The sequence below is a fragment of the Hemiscyllium ocellatum genome, unplaced genomic scaffold (assembly GCF_020745735.1).
Source record: "Hemiscyllium ocellatum isolate sHemOce1 unplaced genomic scaffold, sHemOce1.pat.X.cur. scaffold_871_pat_ctg1, whole genome shotgun sequence".
Lineage (NCBI taxonomy): Eukaryota > Metazoa > Chordata > Chondrichthyes > Orectolobiformes > Hemiscylliidae > Hemiscyllium > Hemiscyllium ocellatum.
In genome coordinates, this window is record NW_026869281.1 from 159,850 (window position 1) to 176,490 (window position 16,641).

Sequence of the window (16,641 nt, forward strand, 5' to 3'; positions counted from 1 at the left end):
AGTGTTTATACAGCAGGGTAAGGGTCACTCACTGTGTAACCGTACAGAGTCAGTGTTTATACAGCAGGGTAAGGGTCACTCACTGTGTAACTGTACAGAGTCAGGTTTTATACAGCAGGGTAAGGGTCACTCACTGTGTAACCGTACAGAGTCAGGGTTTATTCAGCAGGGTAAGGGTCACTCACTGTGTAACCGTACAGAGTCAGGGTTTATTCAGCAGGGTAAGGGTCACTCACTGTGTTACCGTACAGAGTCAGGGTTTATACAGCAGGGTAAGGGTCACTCACTGTGTAACCGTACAGAGTCAGTGTTTATACAGCAGGGTAAGGGTCACTCACTGTGTAACCGTACACAGTCAGTGTTTATACAGCAGGGTAAGGGTCACTGTGTAACCGTACAGAGTCAGTGTTTATACAGCAGGGTAAGGGTCACTCACTGTGTAACCGTACAGAGTCAGTGTTTATACAGCAGGGTAAGGGTCACTGTGTAACCGTACAGAGTCAGTGTTTATTCAGCAGGGTAAGGGTCACTCACTGTGTAACCTTACAGAGTCAGGGTTTATACAGCAGAGTAAGGGTCACTCACTGTGTAACCGTACAGAGTCAGGGTTTATACAGCAGGGTAAGGGTCACTCACTGTGTAACCGTACAGAGTCAGTGTTTATACAGCAGGGTAAGGGTCACTCACTGTGTAACCGTACAGAGTCAGTGTTTATTCAGCAGGGTAAGGGTCACTCACTGTGTAACCGTACAGAGTCAGGGTTTATACAGCAGGGTAAGGGTCACTCACTGTGTAACCGTACAGAGTCAGGGTTTATACAGCAGGGTAAGGGTCACTCACTGTGTAACCGTACAGAGTCAGGGTTTATACAGCAGGGTAAGGGTCACTCACTGTGTAACCGTACAGAGTCAGTGTTTATACAGCAGGGTAAGGGTCACTCACTGTGTAACCGTACAGAGTCAGGGTTTATACAGCAGGGTAAGGGTCACTCACTGTGTAACCGTACAGAGTCAGTGTTTATACAGCAGGGTAAGGGTCACTCACTGTGTAACCGTACAGAGTCAGGGTTTATACAGCAGGGTAAGGGTCACTCACTGTGTAACCGTACAGAGTCAGTGTTTATACAGCAGGGTAAGGGTCACTCACTGTGTAACCGTACAGAGTCAGTGTTTATTCAGCAGGGTGAGGGTCACTCACTTTGTAACCGTACAGAGTCAGTGTTTATACAGCAGGGTAAGGGTCACTCACTGTGTAACCGTACAGTGTCAGGGTTTATACAGCAGAGTAAGGGTCACTCACTGTGTAACCGTACAGAGTCAGGGTTTATACAGCAGGGTAAGGGTCACTCACTGTGTAACCGTACAGAGTCAGGGTTTATACAGCAGGGTAAGGGTCACTCACTGTGTAACCGTACAGAGTCAGTGTTTATTCAGCAGGGTAAGGGTCACTCACTGTGTAACCGTACAGAGTCAGGGTTTATACAGCAGGGTAAGGGTCACTCACTGTGTAACCGTACAGAGTCAGTGTTTATACAGCAGGGTAAGGGTCACTCACTGTGTAACCGTACACAGTGTTTATACAGCAGGGTAAGGGTCACTCACTGTGTAACCGTACAGAGTCAGTGTTTATACAGCAGGGTAAGGGTCACTCACTGTGTAACCGTACAGAGTCAGGGTTTATACAGCAGGGTAAGGGTCACTCACTGTGTAACCGTACAGAGTCAGTGTTTATACAGCAGGGTAAGGGTCACTCACTGTGTAACTGTACAGAGTCAGGGTTTATACAGCAGGGTAAGGGTCACTCACTGTGTAACCGTACAGAGTCAGTGTTTATACAGCAGGGTTAGGGTCACTGTGTAACCGTACAGAGTCAGGGTTTATACAGCAGGGTAAGGGTCACTCACTGTGTAACCGTACAGAGTCAGGGTTTATACAGCAGGGTAAGGGTCACTCACTGTGTAACCGTACAGAGTCAGGTTTATACAGCAGGGTAAGGGTCACTCACTGTGTAACCGTAGACAGTCACTGTTTATACAGCAGGGTAAGGGTCACTCACTGTGTAACCGTACAGTGTCAGTGATTATACAGCAGGGTAAGGGTCACTCGCTGTGTAACCGTACAGAGTCAGTGTTTATACAGTAGGGTAAGGGTCACTCGCTGTGTAACTGTACAGAGTCAGTGTTTATACAGCAGGGTAAGGGTCACTCACTGTGTAACCGTACAGAGTCAGTGTTTATACAGCAGGGTAAGGGTCACTCGCTGTGTAACCGTACAGAGTCAGTGTTTATACAGCATGGTAAGGGTCACTCACTGTGTAACCGTACAGAGTCAGTGTTTATTCAGCAGGGTAAGGGTCACTGTGTAACCGTACAGAGTCAGTGTTTATACAGCAGGGTAAGGGTCACTCACTGTGTAACCGTACAGAGTCAGTGTTTATTCAGCAGGGTAAGGGTCACTCACTGTGTAACCGTACAGAGTCAGTGTTTATACAGCAGGGTAAGGGTCTCTCACTGTGTAACCGTACAGAGTCAGTGTTTATTCAGCAGGGTAAGGGTCACTCACTGTGTAACCGTACAGAGTCAGGGTTTATACAGCAGGGTAAGGGTCACTCACTGTGTAACCGTACAGAGTCAGTGTTTATACAGCAGGGTAAGGGTCACTCACTGTGTAACCGTACAGGGTCAGTGTTTATACAGCAGGGTAAGGGTCACTCACTGTGTAACCGTACAGAGTCAGTGTTTATACAGCAGGGTAAGGGTCACTCACTGTGTTACCGTACAGAGTCAGGGTTTATACAGCAGGGTAAGGGTCACTCACTGTGTAACCGTACAGAGTCAGGGTTTATACAGCAGGGTAAGGGTCACTCACTGTGAAACCGTACAGAGTCAGTATTTATACAGCAGGGTAAGGGTCACTCACTGTGTAACCGTACAGAGTCAGTGTTTATACAGCAGGGTAAGGGTCACTCACTGTGGAACCGTACAGAGTCAGGGTTTATACAGCAGGGTAAGGGTCACTCACTGTGTAACCGTACAGAGTCAGGGTTTATACAGCAGGGTAAGGGTCACTCACTGTGTAACCGTACAGAGTCAGTGTATATACAGCAGGGTAAGGGTCACTCACTGTGTAACCGTACAGAGTCAGGGTTAATACAGCAGGGTAAGGGTCACTCACTGTGTAACCGTACAGAGTCAGGGTTTATACAGCAGGGTAAGCGTCACTCACTGTGTAACCGTACAGAGTCAGGGTTAATACAGCAGGGTAAGGGTCACTCACTGTGTAACCGTACAGAGTCAGGGTTTATACAGCAGGGTAAGGGTCACTCACTGTGTAACCGTACAGAGTCAGTGTTTATACAGCAGGGTAAGGGTCACTCACTGTGTAACCGTTCAGAGTCAGTGTTTATTCAGCAGGGTAAGGGTCACTCACTGTGTAACCGTACAGAGTCAGGGTTTATACAGCAGGGTAAGGGTCACTGTGTAACCGTACAGAGTCAGTGTTTATACAGCAGGGTAAGGGTCACTCACTGTGTAACCGTACAGAGTCAGTGTTTATTCAGCAGGGTAAGGGTCACTCACTGTGTAACTGTACAGAGTCAGGGTTTATACAGCAGGGTAAGGGTCACTCACTGTGTAACCGTACAGAGTCAGTGTTTATACAGCAGGGTTAGGGTCACTGTGTAACCGTACAGAGTCAGGGTTTATACAGCAGGGTAAGGGTCACTCACTGTGGAACCGTACAGAGTCAGGGTTTATACAGCAGGGTAAGGGTCACTCACTGTGTAACCGTACAGAGTCAGTGTGTATTCAGCAGGGTAAGGGTCACTCACTGTGTAACCGTACAGGTCAGTGTTTATACAGCAGGGTAAGGGTCACTCACTGTGTAACCGTACAGAGTCAGTGTTTATACAGCAGGGTAAGGGTCACTCACTGTGTAACCGTACAGGGTCAGTGTTTATACAGCAGGGTAAGGGTCACTCACTGTGTAACCGTACAGAGTCAGTGTTTATACAGCAGGGTAAGGGTCACTCACTGTGTAACCGTACAGAGTCAGGGTTTATACAGCAGGGTAAGGGTCACTCACTGTGTAACTGTACAGAGTCAGTGTTTATACAGCAGGGTAAGGGTCACTCACTGTGTAACCGTACAGAGTCAGGGTTTATACAGCAGGGTAAGGGTCACTCACTGTGTAACCGGACAGAGTCAGTGTTTATTCAGCAGGGTAAGGGTCACTCACTGTGTAACCGTACAGAGTCAGTGCTTATACAGCAGGGTAAGGGTCACTCACTGTGTAACCGTACAGAGTCAGTGTTTATACAGCAGGGTAAGGGTCACTCACTGTGTAACCGTACAGAGTCAGGGTTTATACAGCAGGGTAAGGGTCACACACTGTGTAACCGTACAGAGTCAGTGTTTATACAGCAGGGTAAGGGTCACTCACTGTGTAACTGTACAGAGTCAGGGTTTATACAGCAGGGTAAGGGTCACTCACTGTGTAACTGTACAGAGTCAGTGTTTATACAGCAGGGTAAGGGTCACTCACTGTGTAACCGTACAGAGTCAGTGTTTATTCAGCAGGGTAAGGGTCACTCACTGTGTAACTGTACAGAGTCAGGGTTTATACAGCAGGGTAAGGGTCACTCACTGTGTAACCGTACAGAGTCCGTGTTTATACAGCAGGGTAAGGGTCACTGTGTAACCGTACAGAGTCAGTGTTTATACAGCAGGGTCAGGGTCACTCACTGTGTAACCGTACAGAGTCAGTGTTTATACAGCAGGGTAAGGGTCACTCACTGTGTAACCGCACAGAGTCAGGGTTTATACAGCAGGGTAAGGGTCACTCACTGTGTAACCGTACAGAGTCAGTGTTTATACAGCAGGGTAAGGGTCACTCACTGTGTAACCGTACAGAGTCAGGGTTAATACAGCAGGGTAAGGGTCACTCACTGTGTAACCGTACAGAGTCAGGGTTTATACAGCAGGGTAAGCGTCACTCACTGTGTAACCGTACAGAGTCAGGGTTAATACAGCAGGGTAAGGGTCACTCACTGTGTAACCGTACAGAGTCAGGGTTTATACAGCAGGGTAAGGGTCACTCACTGTGTAACCGTACAGAGTCAGTGTTTATACAGCAGGGTAAGGGTCACTCACTGTGTAACCGTTCAGAGTCAGTGTTTATTCAGCAGGGTAAGGGTCACTCACTGTGTAACCGTACAGAGTCAGGGTTTATACAGCAGGGTAAGGGTCACTGTGTAACCGTACAGAGTCAGTGTTTATACAGCAGGGTAAGGGTCACTCACTGTGTAACCGTACAGAGTCAGTGTTTATTCAGCAGGGTAAGGGTCACTCACTGTGTAACTGTACAGAGTCAGGGTTTATACAGCAGGGTAAGGGTCACTCACTGTGTAACCGTACAGAGTCAGTGTTTATACAGCAGGGTTAGGGTCACTGTGTAACCGTACAGAGTCAGGGTTTATACAGCAGGGTAAGGGTCACTCACTGTGGAACCGTACAGAGTCAGGTTTATACAGCAGGGTAAGGGTCACTCACTGTGTAACCGTACAGAGTCAGTGTGTATTCAGCAGGGTAAGGGTCACTCACTGTGTAACCGTACAGGGTCAGTGTTTATACAGCAGGGTAAGGGTCACTCACTGTGTAACCGTACAGAGTCAGTGTTTATACAGCAGGGTAAGGGTCACTCACTGTGTAACCGTACAGGGTCAGTGTTTATACAGCAGGGTAAGGGTCACTCACTGTGTAACCGTACAGAGTCAGTGTTTATACAGCAGGGTAAGGGTCACTCACTGTGTAACCGTACAGAGTCAGGGTTTATACAGCAGGGTAAGGGTCACTCACTGTGTAACTGTACAGAGTCAGTGTTTATACAGCAGGGTAAGGGTCACTCACTGTGTAACCGTACAGAGTCAGGGTTTATACAGCAGGGTAAGGGTCACTCACTGTGTAACCGTACAGAGTCAGTGTTTATTCAGCAGGGTAAGGGTCACTCACTGTGTAACCGTACAGAGTCAGTGCTTATACAGCAGGGTAAGGGTCACTCACTGTGTAACCGTACAGAGTCAGTGTTTATACAGCAGGGTAAGGGTCACTCACTGTGTAACCGTACAGAGTCAGGGTTTATACAGCAGGGTAAGGGTCACACACTGTGTAACCGTACAGAGTCAGTGTTTATACAGCAGGGTAAGGGTCACTCACTGTGTAACTGTACAGAGTCAGGGTTTATACAGCAGGGTAAGGGTCACTCACTGTGTAACTGTACAGAGTCAGTGTTTATACAGCAGGGTAAGGGTCACTCACTGTGTAACCGTACAGAGTCAGTGTTTATTCAGCAGGGTAAGGGTCACTCACTGTGTAACTGTACAGAGTCAGGGTTTATACAGCAGGGTAAGGGTCACTCACTGTGTAACCGTACAGAGTCCGTGTTTATACAGCAGGGTAAGGGTCACTGTGTAACCGTACAGAGTCAGTGTTTATACAGCAGGGTCAGGGTCACTCACTGTGTAACCGTACAGAGTCAGTGTTTATACAGCAGGGTAAGGGTCACTCACTGTGTAACCGCACAGAGTCAGTGTTTATACAGCAGGGTAAGGGTCACTCACTGTGTAACCGTACAGAGTCAGTTTTTATGCAGCAGGGTAAGGGTCACTCGCTGTGTAACCGTACAGAGTCAGTGTTTATACAGCAGGGTAAGGGTCACTCACTGTGTAACCGTACAGAGTTAGTGTTTATACAGCAGGGTAAGGGTCACTCACTGTGTAACCGTTCAGAGTCAGGGTTTATACAGCAGGGTAAGGGTCACTGTGTAACCGTACAGAGTCAGGGTTTATACAGCAGGGTAAGGGTCACTCACTGTGTAACCGTACAGAGTCAGGGTTTATACAGCAGGGTAAGGGTCACTCACTGTGTAACCGTACAGGGTCAGTGTTTATACAGCAGGGTAAGGGTCACTCGCTGTGTAACCGTACACAGTCAGTGTTTATACAGCAGGGTAAGGGTCACTCACTGTGTAACCGTACAGAGTCAGGGTTTATACAGCAGGGTAAGGGTCACTCACTGTGTAACCGTACAGAGTCAGGGTTTATACAGCAGGGTAAGGGTCACTCGCTGTGTAACCGTACAGAGTCAGTGTTTATACAGCAGGGTAAGGGTCACTCGCTGTGTAACCGTACAGAGTCAGTGTTTATACAGCAGGGTAAGGGTCACTCGCTGTGTAACCGTACAGAGTCAGTGTTTATACAGCAGAGTAAGGGTCACTCCCTGTGTAACCGTACAGAGTCAGTGTTTATACAGCAGGGTAAGGGTCACTCACTGTGTAACCGTACAGAGTCAGTGTTTATACAGCAGAGTAAGGGTCACTCACTGTGTAACTGTACAGAGTCAGGGTTTATACAGCAGGGTAAGGGTCACTCACTGTGTAACCGTACAGAGTCAGTGTTTATACAGCAGGGTAAGGGTCACTCACTGTGTAACCGTACAGAGTCAGTGTTTATACAGCAGGGTAAGGGTCACTCACTGTGTAACTGTACAGAGTCAGGGTTTATACAGCAGGGTAAGGGTCACTCACTGTGTAACCGTACAGAGTCAGGGTTTATTCAGCAGGGTAAGGGTCACTCACTGTGTAACCGTACAGAGTCAGTGTTTATTCAGCAGGGTAAGGGTCACTCACTGTGTAACCGTACAGAGTCAGGGTTTATACAGCAGGGTAAGGGTCACTCACTGTGTAACCGTACAGAGTCAGTGTTTATACAGCAGGGTAAGGGTCACTCACTGTGTAACCGTACACAGTCAGTGTTTATACAGCAGGGTAAGGGTCACTGTGTAACCGTACAGAGTCAGTGTTTATACAGCAGGGTAAGGGTCACTGTGTAACCGTACAGAGTCAGTGTTTATTCAGCAGGGTAAGGGTCACTCACTGTGTAACCGTACAGAGTCAGGGTTTATACAGCAGAGTAAGGGTCACTCACTGTGTAACCGTACAGAGTCAGGGTTTATACAGCAGGGTAAGGGTCACTCACTGTGTAACCGTACAGAGTCAGTGTTTATACAGCAGGGTAAGCGTCACTCACTGTGTAACCGTACAGAGTCAGTGTTTATACAGCAGGGTAAGGGTCACTCACTGTGTAACCGTACAGAGTCAGTGTTTATACAGCAGAGTAAGGGTCACTCACTGTGTAACCGTACAGAGTCAGTGTTTATACAGCAGGGTAAGGGTCACTCACTGTGTAACCGTACAGAGTCAGTGTTTATACAGCAGGGTAAGGGTCACTCACTGTGTAACTGTACAGAGTCAGGGTTTATTCAGCAGGGTAAGGGTCACTCACTGTGTTACCGTACAGAGTCAGGGTTTATACAGCAGGGTAAGGGTCACTCACTGTGTAACCGTACAGAGTCAGTGTTTATACAGCAGGGTAAGGGTCACTCACTGTGTAACCGTACAGAGTCAGCGTTTATACAGCAGGGTAAGGGTCACTCACTGTGTAACCGTATAGAGTCAGCGTTTATACAGCAGGGTAAGGGTCACTCACTGTGTAACCGTACAGAGTCAGGTTTATACAGCAGGGTAAGGGTCACTCACTGTGTAACCGTACAGAGTCAGGGTTTATACAGCAGGGTAAGGGTCACTCTGAGCCGGGGGGGGGGGGTGGAGGTGAATTTGGTGTGTTCTGAATGAGTCTCTCTGCGTTTCTCCCTCTCTCTCTCTCTCTCTCTCTGATCATTCCCAGATCCCAGGAAGACGATGCACACAGAGATGGTGCTGACCTCAATGGAGTTTGATGAGTTTTCGGTGACGGATGAGACTGAGATCACCTTCTGCTTGAAGGAGCTGAGAGTGAGCGAGGGGCGAGAGGTTGGCGGGGGTGGGTGAGGGTTGTGAGGGGTGTAGTGGGGTGGGTGAGGGGTGTGTGGGTGAGGGGTGTGGGGGGTGTGGGTAGGTGAGGTGTGTGGGGGTGGGTGAGCGTTGTGGGCGTGGTGGGGTGGTTTTATTGTGGGTGTTGGGGTTGGTGGAAGTCGGCGAGGGGTTGTGTGGTGTGGGTGAGAGGTGGGGGTTTTGTGTGAGGGTTTGGGGCTGTGGGTGAGGGGGTGGGGTGTGTGGGTGAGGGGTGTGGGTGAGGGGTGTAGGGGGTGTGTGGGTGAGGGGTGTAGGGGTGTGTGGGTGAGGGGTAGGGGTGTGTGGGTAAGGGGTGTAGGGGGTGTGGGTAAGGGGTGTAGGGGGTGGTGGGTGAGGGGTGTAGGGGTGTGGGTGAGTGGTGTAGGGGGTGTGTGCGTGAGGGTGTGGGGGGATGTGTGGGTGAGGGGTGTATGGGGTGTGTGTGGTGAGGGGTGTGGGGGTGTGTGTGGGTGAGGGGTGTGGGGGCTGTGTGGGTGAGGGGTATAGGGGGTGAGTGGGTGAGGGTGTGGGGGGGTTGTGGGTGAGGGGTGTGAGGGGTGTAGGGGGTGAGTGGGTGAGGGTGTGGGGGGTTGTGGGTGAGGGTGTGGGGGGTGTATGGGTGAGGGGTGTATGGGGTGTGTGTGGGTGAGGGTGTGGGGGTGTATGGGTGAGGGGTGTGGGGGGGTGTGTGGGTGAGGGGTGTGGGGGTGTGTGGGTGAGGGGTGTGTGGGTGAGGGGTGGGTGAGGTGAGGGGGTGGGGGTGTGGGTGGTGAGGGGATGGGGGTGTGTGGGTGAGGGTGTAGGGGGTGGGTGAGGTGAGAGGGTGGGGGTGGGTGGGGTGAGGGGTGGGGGGGGGGGGGTGAGGGGTGTGGGGGTGGGTGAGGTGAGGGGTGGGTGGTGTGGGTGAGGGGTGTAGGGGGGTGTGTGGGGGGGTGTGGGGGGTATGTGGGTGAGGGGTGTGCGGGGTGTGGGTGAGGGGTGGAGGGGGTGTGTGAGGGGGGGTGGGGTTCTGCTGTTTCCTGGGAATGTGTTGCATCTGCACTGGTCCCAGTTTAATCTCTCTCTTTCTCTCCCTCTGTCTCTCTCCGTCTCTCTCTCTCTCTCTCTCTCTCTCCCTCTGTCTCTCTCCCTTACTCACTCTCCCTCTGTCTCTCTCTCCCCCTCTGTCTCCCCCTCTGTCTCCCCCTCTGTCTCCCCCTCTGTCTCCCCCTCTCTCTCTCCCCCTCTCTCTCCCCCTCTCTCTCCCCCCCCTCTCTCTCTCCCCTCTCTCTCTGTCCTCTCTCTCTGTCCTCTCTCTGTCTCTGTCTGCATCTCTCTCCCTCTTCTGTCTCTCTCCCTCTCCATTCTCTCCCTGTCTTTCTCTCTCTCTCTCCCTCTGTCTCTATCCCTCTCTCTCACCTTCCGTCTCCCCCTCTCTCTCCCCCTCTCTCTCCCCCTCTGCCTCTCTCTGTCTGTCTCTCCCTCTGTGTGTGTGTGTGTGTGTTCTCTCTCTCTCTTCCTCTGTCTCACCTTCCGTCTCTCTCCCCCTCCATCTCTCTCCCCCCCCTCCATCTCTCTCCCCTCCACTCTCTCCCTCCCCCTCCCTCTCTCTCCCTCCCCCTCCCTCTCTCTCCCTCCCACTCCCTCTCTCTCCCTCCCCCTCCCTCTCTCCCCCTCCGTCTCTCTCCCCCTCCCTCTCTCTCTCCTTCTCTCTCTCTCTCTGGCCGTCCGTCCGTCTCTCTCTCTCTCTCCGAAGGGGTTGTTGGGGTTTGCGGAGGTTTCTGGCCTTCCTGTCACCGTCCACTTCCAGGGCCCAGGCAGGTGAGCATTGGATTACACTCTACCCCTGACCCCATTTCCCCCCAACAAACTGACCCAACCGAAGCGCTGCAGTCCTACCACACCCCGATTGGGAATGATGGTGGGCAATTCAACAACTCACTGGGGGAAGGGGCTCCACAAACATCCCCCTCCTCGATGATGGGGGAGCCCAGCCCATCAGGGGGACAAAACCAGGCTGAATCTTTCACAGCCTGAAGTGCCGAGTGGCTGATCCCCTCCAGTGGTGCCCAGTGTCACCGGGACCAGTCTCCAGCCGATTCGAGTCACTCCACGTGATATCGAGAAATGGGTAGAGACACTTCACGCTGTGTCGCTGGTATCCTGGAACTTACCGCTCCCCTCGCAGTTACAACACTGACACCTACCCGATAATGTGTAAAATTAACTAGGCGTGTCCTGCACAGTACAAATCCAATCTGTCCCGTTACCACGTGGTATCGAGAAATGGGTAGAGACACTTCACGCTGTGTCACTGGCATTCTGGACACCCTAGACTGCACGGAGCTTCCTGGGAAGGGATGGGGCTGGAGGAGAGGTGTGTGCGAGCGCAGAAAGGGGGGGGCGTGTGGGGATCGAATTCTCGTGGGATCTGAGAGCCACCCCCTCCATCTCTCCCACAGCCCTGCCATCTTCAGCTTGCAGGAGGCGGTGCTCCAGGGGAACTTCGTTCTGGCCACACTCGCGGGCGTGGAATCGCAGAGCACGGGCCGGGCAGGAGGAGATGGCAGGTATGGCTGACCGGGGTCAGGGGTCAGCAGGAGACGGTGGGGTGTGTCTGACCGGGGTCGGGGCAGGGGGAGACGGTGGGTATGTCTGACCGGGGTCATGGGTCAGAGGAAGTCTGACCGGGATCAGGGGGAGTCTGTCTGACCGGGGTCAGGGGTCAGAGGGAGTCTGGCTGACCGGGGTCAGGGGACAGAGGGGAGTCAGTCTGACATGGGTCAGGGGGAGTCTGTCCGACCGGGGTCAGGGGTCAGAGGGAGTCTGGCTGACCGGGGTCAGGGGGAGTCTGTCTGACCGGGGTCAGGAGGGGATGTCTGTCTGACCGGGGTCAGGGGGCAGAGGGGAGTCAGTCTGACCGGGTTCAGGGGTGGAGTCTATCTGAGAGAGAGGAGGACTGAGAGACACCAGTCAGTGTAGAGATATCTCCCTGAGAGAGAGAGGGGGGACTGAGAGACACCAGTCAGTGTACAGATATCTCCCTGAGAGAGAGAGGTGGGGACTGAGAGACACCAGTCAGTGTACAGATATCTCCCTGAGAGAGAGAGAGGGGACTGAGAGACACCAGTCAGTGTACAGATATCTCCCTGAGAGAGAGAGAGGGGACTGAGAGACACCAGTGTACAGATATCTCCCTGAGAGAGAGAGAGAGGAGACTGAGAGACACCAGTCAGTGTACAGATATCTCCCTGAGAGAGAGAGGGGACTGAGAGACACCAGTCAGTGTACAGATATCTCCCTGAGAGAGAGAGGGGGGGACTGAGAGACACCAGTGTACAGATATCTCCCTGAGAGAGAGAGGGGACTGAGAGACACCAGTCAGTGTACAGATATCTCCCTGAGAGAGAGAGGGGACTGAGAGACACCAGTCAGTGTACAGATATCTCCCTGAGAGAGAGGGACTGAGAGACACCAGTCAGGGTACAGATATCTCCCTGAGAGAGAGAGGGGGGGTACTGAGAGACACCAGTCAGTGTACAGATATCTCCCTGAGAGAGAGAGAGAGAGAGGGGACTGAGAGACACCAGTCAGTGTACAGATATCTCCCTGAGAGAGAGAGAGAGAGAGGGACTGAGAGACACCAGTCAGTGTACAGATATCTCCCTGAGAGAGAGAGAGGGGACTGAGAGACACTAGTCAGTGTACAGATATCTCCCTGAGAGAGAGAGGGGGACTGAGAGACACCAGTCAGTGTACAGATATCTCCCTGAGGGAGGGGGGACTGAGAGACACCAGTCAGTGTACAGATATCTCCCTGAGAGAGAGAGGGGGACTGAGAGACACCAGTCAGTGTACAGATATCTCCCTGAGAGAGAGAGGGGGGACTGAGAGACACCAGTCAGTGTACAGATATCTCCCTGAGAGAGAGGGGGGGGACTGAGAGACACCAGTCAGTGTACAGATATCTCCCTGAGAGAGAGAGGGGGGACTGAGAGACACCAGTCAGTGTACAGATATCTCCCTGAGAGAGAGGGGGGGGACTGAGAGACACCAGTCAGTGTACAGATATCTCCCTGAGAGAGAGAGGGGGGACTGAGAGACACCAGTCAGTGTACAGGTTTCTCTTCCCAGCTCTGGGGCAGGTGCCCATCGTGTTGCTGATGATTTCATGAATGAGGAGATGGACTCCTATATGATCGCCATGGAGACCAGCGCCCTGGAGCAGACGGTGTCAGGGAGCGCTGCTGCATCAGACCAGAGTGCCCCACCTCGGAGTCCCACCTTCCCCCTGGCACAGAGCAACAAGAGAGTCCACACGCAACATCGAGGGGCTCTGTCCCCTCCTCACGAGGAGGATGAGCCGGACGACACAGAAATACCAGCAACACCCCCTCACAAGAAGGTATCCACCATGGGGGGTCAGTGCTGAGGGAGTGGGCACTGTCGGAGGGTCAGTGCTGAGGGAGTGGGCACTGTCGGAGGGTCAGTGCTGTGGGATTGGGCACTGTCGGAGGGTCAGTGCTGAGGGGGTGGGCACTGTCGGAGGGTCAGTGCTGAGGAGTGGGCACTGTCGGAGTGTCAGTGCTGAGGGAGTGGGCACTGTCGGAGGGTCAGTGCTGAGGGAGTGGGCACTGTCGGAGGGTCAGTGCTGAGGAGTGGGCACTGTCGGAGGGTCAGTGCTGAGGGAGTGGGCTCTGTCGGAGGGTCAGTGCTGAGGGAGTGGCACTGTCGGAGGGTCAGTGCTGAGGGAGTGGGCTCTGTCGGAGGGTCAGTGCTGAGGGAGTGGGCACTGTCGGAGGGTCAGTGCTGAGGGAATGGGCACTGTCGGAGGGTCAGTGCTGAGGGAGTGGTCACAGTCGGGGGGTCAGTGCTGAGGGAAGGGGCACTGTCGGGGGTCAGTGCTGAGGGAGTGGGCACTGTCGGAGGGTCATGCTGAGGGAGTGGGCACTGTCGGAGGGTCAGTGCTGAGGGAGTGGGCACTGTCGGGGGTCAGTGCTGAGGGAGTGGGCACTGTCGGAGGGTCAGTGCTGAGGGAGTGGGCCCTGTCGGAGGGTCAGTGCTGAGGGAGTGGGCCCTGTCGGAGGGTCAGTGCTGAGGGAGTGGGCACTGTCGGAGGGTCAGTGCTGAAGGAGTGGGCACTGTCGGAGGGTCAGTGCTGAGGGAGCGGGCACTGTCGGAGGGTCAGTGCTGAGGGAGCGGGCACTGTCGGAGGGTCAGTGCTGAGGGAGTACCGCACTGTCGGGGGGTCAGTGCTGAGGGAGTGGGCACTGTCGGAGGGTCAGTGCTGAGGGAGTGGGCACTGTCGGAGGGTCAGTGCTGAGGGAGTGGGCACTGTCGGTGGGTCAGTGCTGAGAGAGTGCCGCACTGTCGGAGGGTCAGTGCTGAGGGAGTGGGCACTGTCGAGGGTCAGTGCTGAGGGAGTGCAGCACTTTCGGAGGGTCAGTGCTGAGGGAGTGCAGCACTTTCGGAGGGTCAGTGCTGAGGGAGTGGGCACTGTCGAGGGGTCAGTGCTGAGGGAGTGGGCACTGTGGGAGGGTCAGTGCTGAGGGAGTGGGCACTGTCGTTGGGTCAGTGCTGAGAGAGTGCAGCACTTTCGGAGGGTCAGTGCTGAGGGAGTGGGCGCTGTCGGAGGGTCAGTGCTGAGGGAGTGGGCACTGTCGGAGGGTCAGTGCTGAGGGAGTGCCGCACTATCAGAGGGTCAGTGCTGAGGGGGTGGGCACTGTCGGAGGGTCAGTGCTGAGGGAGTGGGCACTGTCGGAGGGTCAGTGCTGAGGGAGTGGGCACTGTCGGAGGGTCAGTGCTGAGGGAGTGCCGCACTGTCGGGGGGTCAGTGCTGAGGGAGTGGGCACTGTCGGAGGGTCAGTGCTGAAGGAGTGGGCACTGTCGGAGGGTCAGTGCTGAGGGAGTGGGCACTGTCGGGGGTCAGTGCTGAGGGAGTGGGCACTGTCGGAGGGTCAGTGCTGAAGGAGTGGGCACTGTCGGAGGGTCAGTGCTGAGGGAGTGGGCACTGTCGGAGGGTCAGTGCTGAGGGAGTGGGCACTGTCGGGGGGTCAGTGCTGAGGGAGTGGGCACTGTCGGAGGGTCAGTGCTGAGGGAGTGGGCCCTGTCGGAGGGTCAGTGCTGAGGGTGTGGGCACTGTCGGAGGGTCAGTGCTGAGGGAGAGGGCACTGTCGGAGGGTCAGTGCTGAGGGAGTGCAGCACTGTCGGAGGGTCAGTGCTGAGGGAGTGGGCACTGTCGGAGGGTCAGTGCTGAAGGAGTGGGCACTGTCGGAGGGTCAGTGCTGAGGGAGTGGGCACTGTCGGAGGGTCAGTGCTGAGGGGGTGGGCACTGTCGGAGGGTCAGTGCTGAGGGAGTGCCGCACTGTCGGGGGGTCAGTGCTGAGGGAGTGGGCACTGTCGGAGGGTCAGTGCTGAGGGAGTGGGCACTGTCGGAGGGTCAGTGCTGAGGGAGTGGGCACTGTCGGGGGGTCAGTGCTGAGGGAGTGGGCACTGTCGTTGGGTCAGTGCTGAGAGAGTGCAGCACTTTCGGAGGGTCAGTGCTGAGGGAGTGGGCACTGTCGGAGGGTCAGTGCTGAGGGAGTGGGCACTGTCGGAGGGTCAGTGCTGAGGAGTGGGCACTGTCGGAGGGTCAGTGCTGAGGGAGTGGGCCCTGTCGGGGGGTCAGTGCTGAGGGAGTGGGCACTGTCGGAGGTCAGTGCTGAGGGAGTGGGCACTGTCGGGGGGTCAGTGCTGAGGGAGTGGGCACTGTCGGGGGGTCAGTGCTGAGGGAGTGGCCCTGTCGGAGGGTCAGTGCTGAGGGTGTGGGCACTGTCGGAGGGTCAGTGCTGAGGGAGTGGGCACTGTCGGAGGGTCAGTGCTGAGGGAGTGGGCACTGTCGGAGGGTCAGTGCTGAGGGAGTGCAGCACTGTCGGAGGGTCAGTGCTGAGGGAGAGGGCACTGTCGGAGGGTCAGTGCTGAGGGAGTGCAGCACTGTCGGAGGGTCAGTGCTGAGGGAGGGGCACTGTCGGAGGGTCAGTGCTGAGGGAGTTGCTGGGTGTTATTTCTGGGTGTAAAGCTGATCCCTGTGTGTTTTTCCCTCCCTTCCCTCCTCTCTCTGTCCCTCACTGACCTCACTCTGTACACGGTGTGTTCCTCCACCCCTCCTCCCTGTCCCCTCTCACCTCACTCTCCTCTCTGCTGTACCCTCCCCCCATTTCCCCCATTCCACCACACCCTTTGACCCTCACCCAACCCCGTCCCTCTCCCCTTCCCCCTCTCCCCCTCCCCCCCTCCCTCCCCCAATGCCCCCCCCAGCAGTTCCGCTCCCTGTTTTTCGGCTCCCTGCTGTCGCCCGGGAGAAGCCTGAGGCCTACCCTGGGCCATGAGGTCTTGGCTGAAGCCAGCGAGAGCGACAGTGAGACGTGACCTCGGGGGAAGGCAGCAGCGAGGGTCAGGTAGGGGCTGGCAGTGACAACGTCCCTTCCTCAGGGAGAGGGGCACCGAGGGAGGGACAGGAGAGGGAGGCAGGGACTCCCCCAGGGAGTGGGGCACTGAGGGAGGGACAGGGGAGGGAGGGAGGGGGGTACCCAGGGAGGGACAGGGGAGGGAGGGAGGGGGGCACTGAGGGAGCGACTCCCCCAGGGAGGAGGGAGCTCTGAGGGAGAGAGTGATGGGGAGTGAGTGTGTGTGTGTGTGTGTGTGTGAGGGACCGGAGGGAGTCTGGGACTACCCTCCCCTTTCCTGCTGCCCCACCCACAGGGCGTACAGGGTGAGAATGGGGGTTGGGGGAGAGGTG

The 16,641-nt window shown here is 54.6% G+C and overlaps 1 protein-coding gene across 2 annotated transcripts in view; it reads left to right on the top strand.

Annotated features, from left to right (window-relative positions):
* The window catches only part of LOC132814594 (cell cycle checkpoint control protein RAD9A-like), a 29,012-nt gene extending 12,717 nt beyond the window's left edge, over window positions 1-16,295 (top strand). Inside the window, exons 7-11 of one of the 2 annotated variants that reach the window (XM_060823537.1) lie at window positions 8,740-8,846; window positions 10,621-10,685; window positions 11,327-11,434; window positions 12,999-13,269; window positions 16,161-16,295. In XM_060823537.1, the coding sequence (XP_060679520.1) occupies window positions 8,740-8,846; window positions 10,621-10,685; window positions 11,327-11,434; window positions 12,999-13,269; window positions 16,161-16,271 (662 nt within the window). In that variant the 3' untranslated portion in view covers window positions 16,272-16,295. The remainder of the gene's footprint in view (window positions 1-8,739; window positions 8,847-10,620; window positions 10,686-11,326; window positions 11,435-12,998; window positions 13,270-16,160) is intronic. The other variant, XM_060823538.1, reaches the window with a different exon arrangement.
* The last annotated feature ends 346 nt before the right edge of the window (window positions 16,296-16,641 follow it).